Source organism: Ursus arctos, unplaced genomic scaffold (assembly GCF_023065955.2).
Source record: "Ursus arctos isolate Adak ecotype North America unplaced genomic scaffold, UrsArc2.0 scaffold_8, whole genome shotgun sequence".
Classification (NCBI taxonomy): domain Eukaryota; kingdom Metazoa; phylum Chordata; class Mammalia; order Carnivora; family Ursidae; genus Ursus; species Ursus arctos.
Window position 1 is genome coordinate 22714097 of NW_026623100.1, and position 11484 is coordinate 22725580.

The 11484-nt window shown below is 33.1% G+C and overlaps 1 protein-coding gene and 1 pseudogene across 7 annotated transcripts in view; both read right to left on the reverse strand.

Moving 5' to 3' along the window:
* CCDC88A (coiled-coil domain containing 88A) overlaps window positions 1-11484 on the reverse strand; it is a 123697-nt gene that overhangs the window by 27742 nt on the left and 84471 nt on the right. For 5 of the 7 annotated variants that reach the window (XM_026485685.4, XM_057309007.1, XM_026485667.4 and 2 more), the window contains exons 17-20: window positions 9911-10052; window positions 6697-6861; window positions 1727-1888; window positions 73-350 (exon numbers count right to left, since the gene is read on the reverse strand). In XM_026485685.4, coding sequence (XP_026341470.1) covers window positions 73-350; window positions 1727-1888; window positions 6697-6861; window positions 9911-10052 — 747 coding nt within the window. The remainder of the gene's footprint in view (window positions 1-72; window positions 351-1726; window positions 1889-6696; window positions 6862-9910; window positions 10053-11484) is intronic. The other 2 variants (XM_044378024.3, XM_057309005.1) reach the window with 1 other exon arrangement.
* LOC113247609 (U4 spliceosomal RNA) lies at window positions 1361-1514 on the reverse strand (annotated as a pseudogene).

An 11484-nucleotide genomic window follows, 5' to 3' on the forward strand; every position in this document is an offset into this window, starting at 1 on the left:
CATAAAATTTATTATATTATCTAAAAAAAAACTGGTTTTAAACTAACAACACAAGATGAGATAGTAAATTACCGATCTTCAAGGTCTTTATGCTCCACCTCAAGATTTTTGTGGGCAGACTTTAGAGTTCCATGTTTTGAGATGAGAGACTCATACTCTGAAGCCTGCCGTTCATGAAGAAGTTCCAGCTTTTCATGATCTTTGATCAGAGAATCATAGAGAGATTTCAGGTCTTCTCGCTCTTTGATTACAGCTTCATTTTCATTTTCTAAGGAAGACTGCTGGATTAGGAGTTGTGCATTCTGGTTCATAAGTGAAGTACTTTGGGAATTAAGGGTAGAATTTTCAACCTATAAGAAAGTATACTGTCATCAGACATAAGAAAAATAGTTATCTTGTTCTTCTAGAAGAGGCAAATATGTGGTATGTGTTTATTGCAGATAAAATAATTCTCCCATGTTAAAAATTATTCAAAAAAAATTCTAACGGCAACATAAAAAAATATAAAAGATAATATTAACTTTAGGAAGCTCTACATATCACAGCATATATAGTCATATTATACTGAGAGAATCTGGTTTTTAGTATCTGAAAGAACAAGTCTACAATTTAATGTTATCCATTTATATTACTTAATTTAATATTATGAGATACATAGTATTATGTGTTTTGGGTTGAATTATTTTAAATGAAGGTGATCAGAAACAATCTGTATTACACTCAGTACAGAATTTCAAATGCTAATTTATCACTTTCTAAAACTTGAGAGGAGACAGAACTGAAAAATGACTTGTGAAAATTCAACTGGAAATTTTCTCAAGAGTCTACATTATATTAGTATATGTTTAGCCATTTGGAAAAGATTTACAGAAAGAACTTTCAGATTCAAAGATGGAATTTTTTTCTTTGGCTCTTTAAGAGGTTTCAATGAGTTGTACTTTTTCCGACCTGATCATTCTATGTGAAAAGACACTGCAGCATTAAGTGCAAGATGGATCCTCTGAACTAAGGAAAAGATCGAAGACAAAACTGTCATGCTGTGTTGTTTTCTAATAACTGATATGAAAGCTGTAAAAATGAAATAAGCAATGGTATGTTGCAATCATACTCTAAAGTAAGGGTTTCTGCTTAGTTAATTACAATCAACTTGTTGAAACAGGTAAGAGGCCATAAAGTAAATACAAATAAAATAAAGACAAAATTATGTTTTAAATAAATACTTCATTTTGTTTATTTATTCTTTTCTTATGCAGGGCCTTGCTGGCAGGTGCTGCTGCAGCTCCCCCAGCTCCTTGTGCAGTTGTCATGCTCCACCATAGCCCTGGGCACTCCCGTAAATATTTTAAATAAAAATTTTAAAATATAAAAATATTTTTTAAATATTTTAAATAAAGATAAAGTTAGCTTTATTTTATTTATGTTAACTGAGTGATTTATTGGGAATAGTTTTCAATTAGCAATAATTGTGCCTCAGATAAACTTCATTGGCTATGATACTGCCACTGCGCAAAGCTCGTTGAGCGAATTTATTAGTTAATACTTAGAGGCTCTGATATTTAAAAAAATGCTGATATCTGAAAGCCTGGCAGAGTGCTAAGTAGATATATTTTAATTTATCTTCCATTAATTCGGTTACTAAGAAATAATGTTACCAGGTCTAGTTACCCTTATTTTAAAAGCATAATTCAAAAGTTTGATTGCATATCCCCAAATACTACATTACAACCTGAAGCTTTGCATTCTGGGTTTGAAGAGTAGTATTCTGCTCCTGTAAGGACACTGTCTGCCTCTGAAGCGCAAGAATCTGAGCCTGCAAATTATTGTTCTGTGTCTCCAGCTGCTTCAGTTGAGTTTTCAGTGCTTGTTTCTCTGCTTGCAGGGTAGCATTCTTAATAAAGAAACACACATATTTTAAAAAGTAACAAACATATTTCTGTTTAACAGATATTAGAATTTTACAACAAAATAGTTGTTTAGAATAGTTGTTACAATCCAAAAAAAATCCCAACAATCCTAAAAGACTTAACAGTTAACAGTTCCCCTCTAACCCAAATTGTAAAGAGAGATTTAATCTAAGAGAAAGAAAGCACTAATACTAAAACCTTACTCTTGTGTCTCTATGGTGTCTGCTTTATAATGCCCAAAAAATAAAATATTCCATTCTCAATATATTAACACAAGAAACTAGAATGGGGTTGTTAGTTATATGCTTTTTGTGCTGTTCAAAAGTATGTAGGACTGTGTCTAGCTAATAAAGTGCACATTTTCTAACTGCCCAAAGGCAAAAATATATAAATATATAAATATATAAATATATAAATATATAAATATATATATATATATATATATATGAGAGTGCTGGTCCCGGGGGTAGCAGCAAAACTAATTATTTTAATAAACACAGTTTTGGAAGAGAAGCAGGAAAAATTTTAACCATGTGTTTAAAAAATTTAGTCCATAATTGACCTAACAGATGTTACATATTTTCTTTAGAGATTTTTTTTTTCCCATGGTATAAAACACTCACTAAAACTCTATTTTATCTATAGGACTTCTGGAGCAAATCCAAACAAAGCATACGATTTTCAATTCTTCCAGTACATTTGACCGTATTTCAATTTTATAGTTAAACAGTGAATTACTACGCAAATCACAGATTATTAATTTAATGTGACAGATACTAAAATGTTTGTCATGGATATTTTCAGGATTATTTCTAAATAACTTTTGATAAAAAATTAGCATCAAAAAGTATAAACAAAGAACCATCTAAAAAACTGAAATAAAACGTTATATACAAAAAGGCCAGAATTTGTTGCATATAATTGCAATATGCATAAGAAGTTACGACTGAATCACAACATACCACTTTTATCATATCCACATAGGGGACAATGAAATCATTCATTTTATAGGCTTTCAAGTTACATATACTACATGTCACTGTATAAAAGGCAAGTAATGATTTAACCCATATATTTTATCACAAAATCAAAGGTGAGAAAGCAAAATGCTTTAAGATGGGTTTTGATATTTTACTTCTCTTGTGTTCATTTATTCAAATAAAAAGGATGAAAAAATTTATACTGGAAAAATAATATGGAACACTGATATATTTATATACCATCTTGAGACACCAAAAAGTGAACAATTTTTCACTTATATACATTAAGTACTACTGTAGTTCAGCTCTTAAGAAACCAAAACGTACAAGTTCTAATGGCAAGTCTGGGTATCCCTATAGTAATTAGAAACATTCCTACAGTCTATAAAGAGTAAGACAGAGTAGAAAGGATATCTCAGAGCTGGAAAAGATTTACAATGGAAAAGTTAGGAGGTCAGTAAATATACTGGCAAATGCACCAAAATTATCAGTCTAATATAAGGCTAGCCAATTTTATAAACCATTATGTAAAATAAAAGGGCTACAAAATGACAACCAAGTAACTTTTTTCCAATAGAAATTTATAAAGGAATTCAATTGGAAAAGAGATTTACCTTATAGAACTTTTACATGCCAGCTGAATTTTTTGAAATACAACTATTAATCCAAGTGATGGAGGTGTGTATCTATGTGCATATACATATATATATATAAATTACTATATATATAGTGATTATATATGATATACATATAAATCACCAAAGAATTACAAATAGGTATTCATATATGGCTGATAGATAAAAAGATGTAAAATAGCTTGCTAATTTAAAACATGAAAATTAAAATATTTTCTTATTGCTTTAACAAAAGTTAAAAGGCTGGTAACACCAAATGTTTATCTAAAAAAAACAGATAATTGAAAACTGATGTGATCTTCAAAGGCTCACATGATAACATTAAAATTACACATACACACACACACACACACACACACACACGCTTTGGCCAATCAATTCTGCCATCAGGAATTTACTACCCTATCAACATATTATACATGGATTTTCATTGCAGCAAAATCTGAAAATAACCTAAATGTTCATCGATTGGGATTTATATAAATAAATTATGGTAATATCCACCCTACAGAATAATACGTGGTTATTACACAAAATGATATGATCTATAACTGCCTAAATTAGAGAGATTTCTAAGATAACATAATTGAAACATGCAAATAAGAATATTGTATAGCATGATTCCACAGATGTAAATTTGTAAGAGAATTATACTCCTAGACATACAAATGGCTAACAGACACATGAAAAGATGCTCAACATCACTCTTCATCAGGCAAACACAAATCAAAACTATAAATGAGGTACCATCTCACACATGTCAGAATGGCTAAAATTAACAACACAGGAAACAACAGATATTGGCGAGGATGTGGAGAAAGGGGAACCCTCTTACACTGCTGGTCGGAATTCAAAATGGTGCAGCCACTCTGGAAAACAGTATGGAGGTTCCTCAAAAAGTTAAAGATAGAACTACCCTATAATCCGCAATTGTACTACTAGGTATTTACCCAAAGGATACAAAAACACTGATTCGAAGGGATACATGCACCCTCATGTTTAATAGCAGCACTATCTACAATAGTCAAATTATAGAAAGAGCCCAAATGTCCATCAAATGACAAATAAAGAAGTTGTGCTATATATGCATACAATGGAACATTATTCAGCCATAAAAAAGAATGAAATTTTGCCATTTGCAACAACATGGATGGAGCAAGACAGTATTATGCTAAGTAAAATAAGTCAGTCAGAGAAAGACAAATACCATAGGATTTTACTCATGTGTGGAATTTAAGAAACATTAACAGATGAACATGGCTTAAGAAAAAAAAAAAAGAGGCAAACCAGAAAGCAGACTCTTTTTTTTTTTTTAAATGATTTTTTATTATATTATGTTAGTCACCATACAGTACATCCCCGGTTTCCGATGTAAGGCTCGATGATTCATTAGTTGCGTATAACACCCAGTGCACCATGCAATACGTGCCCTCCTTACTACCCATCACCGGTCTATCCCATTCCCCCACCCCCCTCCCCTCTGAGGCCCTCAGTTTGTTTCTCATAGTCCATAGTCTCTCATGTTTCATTCCCCCTTCTGATTACCCCCCCCTCAGAAAGCAGACTCTTAATTACAGGGTTACTGGAAGGGAGATGGCTGGACGTATGGGTGATATGTGTGATGGGTATTAAGGAGGGCACTTGTGATGAACACTGGGTATTGCATGTAATGATGAATCGCTAAATCCTACACCTGAAACTAATATTACACAATATGTTAACTGAAATTTAAATCGTGGAAGAAAAAACAAAAGAACTTTTTTTTTTTTTTCTTTTAAATAAGTAGGCTTCAAGCCCAGCATAGAACCCAACAGGGACTCTGAACTCACGACCCTGATAACAAGACCCGAGCTGAGATCAAGAGTTTGACGCTTAAGTGACTGAGCCACCCAGGCACCCCAATAGAAATACACTTCTATTCACAGATAAGTTACAAACATTTTTCTGGAGGACTGTTAACAGTGATTACTTCTGGATGAGAAAATAGGAATCAACAGTGTAGGAGATTAATTTTTGGCATTATGGCTTAAAGTTCTCAATTCATGCTACATTAAAACAATAACCACCACCACAACTATTTTACTTCTTAGTATATAAATTCCTTAAGCTAATTCATCTTTAAAGGATAAATGTTTGGTGAATTAGTTTGATTACTGTTTGTTGTCAAATATTTCTCTAACTTATTCAGTGAGTATTTACACTGTCTGCTATCTACCAGGCTTAATTCTACATACTAAAGTCACAGTGGTTTTAAAAAAAAAAAAAAGAGAGATAAGCTCCTGCTGTCAAGGAGCTTTTTTCCAGCAGACAACCAACAAATAAATAATATAATTTCACTAGTGAGAAGTGCTACAAAGAAACTAAATAAGGCAGTGGCGTGATAGTGAATGGTTTAGGTTTCAAATAGCTACTTCACTGGGGAAAGGGGTCAGGAAAGACCTCTTGCAGGAGATGTGATTTGAGGCCTGAATGCCAGCCATGTGTTCCAGGTAGAGGACCCAAACATAAATCTCTGGAAATAGGAACAAATGAAAAAGGCCGGTAGGAACAAACAGAAAAGGCAAATGTGACTACAATTGATTTACTTATTATATGCCAGGCACTGTTTTGTGTTTTCCAGGTATCGACAGTAACAATATCTCAAGATTAATAAACAGAAGGGGTGGAAGAGTGGCATGGTATAAGGCCAATAATATAGGCAAGGCGAAGTCAGGAATGAGCTTATAGGACACTGAGAAATTTGGATTCTATTTTAATTGGAAGGGGAAGCCACTGAATATTTTAAGTAGAAAAGTGACATAACCAGGATTATGTTTTAAAAAATAACCGGCTACTGCAAGAAGAATGGGTTAGATTGGGCCAGGAGTAGAAAGGGGGAAGCCAGCCAGTCAGGCTGCTATTCTAATAATCCAGATGAGAGATAATGGTACCTTAACCTAGAGTGGTAGCAGCAATGATGGGACAAAAGTAGATGGGCTTGGGTTACATTTTCACAACAGCATTGACAAAGTTAAGCGTGATGGAGAAAAGTATATTAAATTATTAGTTATTCACTCTTTTTTAATAAAATAAATCAGTCAAGAAAATATAAGACCAGATTAGATAAACTTCAAAGTTATATATACAATGATAATTCTAAAAAAAACCTTTTCCTACTAAAAATTTAAAAATACTTACATTTCTTTCTACTTCAATTAATCTGTCTTTAACTTTCAGAAGCTCTCTAGTTGTTTCTTGACTTTCTCGCTCCCATTTATTATCTTCACCAGAAGTTGGAGGAGAGCTCTGTACCATCCTTTCTTCATCTTGTCTCTGTTTGAGAGCTTCATAATTCTTTTTCACCTAAAATTTTATTTAAAATACGTTAATGGGGAGAAAAAGAATCACCAAAGTTACCATTTCTCACAATTAGACTTTGCAATCATCTGGTGAATGTAAGAGACACTATTTAAAAATGTGATAAATAATATGTATGATTATCATTACTATCATGATCACAATTTACACTTTGTAAACTGCAAATCCTTTTCTCCTAGAAAATATTAAATATACTCTGCTTATGTGCCATACTCTAGTAATATATTCTGTAATTTCAGATTTCTGTTGTTTATGATGAAAATATCACTAAAGAATTGATTAACTGGACATAGACATGTTGTTAAATATTAATAATTATTTTTTGACCCATCTATAGCTGGATTTAGAAATTTCAGAGATCTCCATGTAAAGGACAAATGAAGACTTGACATACATCGTTTCTTCTAAAGAGATACCTAAAGTTGAGGAAGTATCTATATATGTCTCCCCTCTTAAGAAGGATATGTTGCCAGGAATGAGCAATATTAATAGATAAATTGATGACTTCTTTATTAAGATCCTAATCCACATATAATTACTGTAATTTATTTTATAAAAAATGAGCAATCCAAGGATTTATCTTACCCAGAGTTTTCTGGTGTGATTACAACCAAATCCTACTTTAAGAGAGTCAACTCAAAACTAAGAACTTGGTCATCTTACATTACCAAAATTACTGATTAACTTAATAGCTCTCTTCAGTTCAAGCTGATTATTATTACACTTCTCTTGAATCATTAGTTTATCCTAGGAGACATTTATCACAAATTTCTACATTAAAACCAAACTTTATATTAAGTCAAAAATATGAATGTCAAAATAATTCAATATCTAAAGCAAATCTTAAGAAAGCTTATGACTCAACAATAACCTTTGCTACTACTGAGTTAGAAAATGACGTGAGATTAAAGAAAAAAGGTGCCCAAAACAGAATATAATGTAAAGCTTGGCTGAATGATCTAATAGGTGTTCTGGGATCCTAATTTTCCAGTTTTTTAAAAAATTTAATATCCTAATAACAGATGAGTGATATCATTTCCAGTCTCCTATTTTACATTAATTTCCCACAGGATCTTTTCTCTAGGCTCATAAAACCTATGGACATATGCCATTATTAAGAAGGGGAGTGCAGAATAAAACTCAAAGCTTCTTATTTTTAGCCCATTGTTCTTATAACTAAGTTTCAAAAATCGTCCCTTTACCTTTTGTATCCTTAAGCAGAATATCTAATTTATGTTCTTAGAGGCAGCATATAGGTGGGTCTTGCCTTTTAATCTATTTATTAATCTCTGCCTTTCAACTGAGATGTTTAGAACTTTTATATTTAATGTGATTATTGATCTGGTTTAAAACTGCTATTTTGCTATTTGTCCAATCTGTACTTTTGTTCCTTGCTTTATTGTGGGTTTTTTAACTTTTTATAATTCTATTTTATCTCCTTTGCTGGCATATTAGCTATACCTTTTTGTCATGCATTTTAGCAATTACTTCAGGCCTTCAACTCACATTTAACTTTCATAGTCTTCGAGTGATGTACCTCTTCACAGATAGTATTAAAAGTTACCACAGTCTAATTTCAGTTTTATGGCAGCCTAATTTCCTGTTTATGGCAGGTAGCTAGTCTAATAGCTATGCCAAAACTGGCTGGAAGTGGAAAACAATGATGAAATTTTAAATCTCTGCCCCCTAGCCTTGAAATGCATATATACCAACCCATACCCCAACTGGCTGAGTAGCTTCATGAAGCTGACTTTCTTTGCAACCTAGATACCACAGATTAATTAAATCTGGCACCAAATTTTTTTTGGGTAATCCTTTATGTTAACTAAGCAAAATTCTAGAATTTCTCCTGTAACAATATATGTTTCATGGTACAAATACCAAAAATGATGGTGTGGGCAAATGGGGAACAAAATCTTTTCCCTTTTTGTATAAGAAATTCATCTTTGGTAACTGTGTCCTTAGAAACCTGAAAAAATTGGAATGCTCTGTGTTACCAGGCAAGACTGCATACAAGAAAAATGATCCAACTGGTAAATTATATTTAGACTACAAGAACTATAAATACCTAACAGGAAGCCATATCTTTAAACTTCCCTGAGTGCAGCAACTCTTAAAACTAGTATATCCATTGTGGAGATCTTATATCTATGCCTTCAGAGTTTTTGCAAGAGATGACTACTATGGGGTATGAAGTCTCAAAGACGAATCTCATTGTCTTGCACCTGAACTGTCATCTGGTGGGAATATGACTTTCAGACAACTATAAGAAGAGGGACCCATGACAGTGCCCTGGTATATATCTGTATTTCCAACCATGTTCTGAATCAAACGGTTCTAAATGTGGCTCACAGTAATCTTCTCAATCTGAATGTTTAGTTGATTGTAAAACAACTCCTGGTGGTACCACAGAAATGATAAAAGGGAGAAAAAGACCAGAACATGATTCTGCCTATCTACCATATACTAGCCCTAAGGAATGGGCAAGCCCCTTTGATTGCAATTTACTTATGTAAGGGAAAACAGACAGTTGCTCCTGCCTTGCTTACTTCACAGAATAATTCCAAATATCACAAGAAAGTGGAACTAGGGGAAAACCTCAAATTTATGAGATCATGCTTTCTTATACCACACACACTATTTCCCTCTGCGTGGTATCCCCATACCCACATCTCTGCCTATCAAACTTTCACCTGGATTTTCAAAAGAAGTGTGTCAGAGTGAAGTGTCAGTATCACATTGAGAGGTTTTCTAAAAAAGAGATAGTAAGACTATCTCTTCCCCATCCCATTCCACAATACTGATATGTCTCTAACTGCATGGGGGACATATGCACATGAAATAGAATTAAACAAATTACAGTGTATAAACAAAATGTAGTTTGTCATAGACTAAATGACCAAGACCTGTTACTCTCAAATTTAAGAAAAAGGAAGAAATAGAATAATAATGACATTGCTTTTTTGTTTTCTTACTTTACACTTTTCTGACCAAATATTTGACAATGAAAATTCTTTCTAGGGAAATCACTTACTGTTTTAAGTTCTTGGCGCAGCTGCTGATTATAATTCGTGGATTCTTCTAATCGAGCTTCTAAAGCTGCAATTTTTTCTTCTTTTATTTCAAGGGACTTCTTTAGAGTGGATTCTAATTTTGATTCCAAAAGTTTGTACCTACTATCCAAATACAAAAATAACATAGTTCATAGAGGCAGATGTGAATGTCAATATTTTAGTTATCTTTTTGAATGGTGGGTTCATAAATATTATTATTTGTAATTAAACATTTTTTACAGAAAGGACAGTGCATGAATATAGTTTGAGAGTCAGTCACAAACTAGGGATTATGATTAATTCTTATACCTGTGAACCTTGATAACTAAACCAAATAAAACCTAAGTACATATATGAGAAATTTTGTCATATTCTTTTACCGTAATTAATTTGCATATATGTTTTTGGCTCAACCAGTTTTTAAATTCATTGAGAATAGAAAACAAATCTCACTCATTTTGGTATTGGCTTGAGCAAACTGGCTTGAGACATTTTTAAAGCATTTAACGAATCTAACTTTGGATATGTTGAATGCGTGATGCCCAAGTTGCTTCTACACTGTCCAGACAGAGATGTCCACTAAGCGGGGAATAATGTGGCTATCAGGTAAGATAATGGATGGCAATGCATAGCATTCCGAATAAATGATTAAGAGGCCTAAGAACATAACTCTAGGAAACTATATTAAGAGAAGACATAGGAGGGTGGGAGACTGGGATAGGCCGGTGATGGGTATTAAGGAGGGCACATATTGCATGGTGCACTGGGTATTATACGCAACTAATGAATCATCGAACTTTACATGAAAAACCAGGGATGTACTGTATGGTGACTAACATAATATAATAAAAAAACATAAAAAAAAAAGAGAAGACATAGGAAAAGAGCTGTTAAAAGAGAAAGACAAGAGTGACTGCTTAGCACTCTATTTGTAACCCTACCTCTAAATTTATTTCGTTGCATTTTATCTATACATGCAAATCCACAACTTAGACTATTCCTTGATGGCAAGAATATCTTAATTGAATCTTAAAAGGGTCAGAGGGAATGACATCAATGAGAAAGACAAAAAGGTTAGACTAATAATTAGGGACACCATCTGAGATTAGAGGTAAAGACAGATGCAGATATAAATTCCAAGACAGAGGGGATGGAATGTTAAAGGAATTTATGTCTGTGAGCTTTTATTTTCTTCGTGACACTAAGGCTAACGTAATGCTCAAGAAAGAAGCTGGTTTAGTGGCTTAAGACCTTCTTTTCCTGATGTACCAAATTTGATCATGGTCTCAATCCCAGTTCTTAAAAAATTTAGTTCAATATATACCCTTAGCTCCATTTCTAAAGCTTTCATTATATACATAAATGTGTAGATTAATGAATGCATCACATCTTGCCTAGATTATTTTAATAGCTTCCTAACTGGCCTCTGTGCCTCCAATTTGCCCCTCTCCTTTTTTTTTTTTTTGTTTTAAGATTTATTTATTTGAGAGAGGGGGGAGGTAAGGGCAGAAGGAGAGAGAGAATCTCAAGCAGACTCCTCACTGAGCTTGGAGCC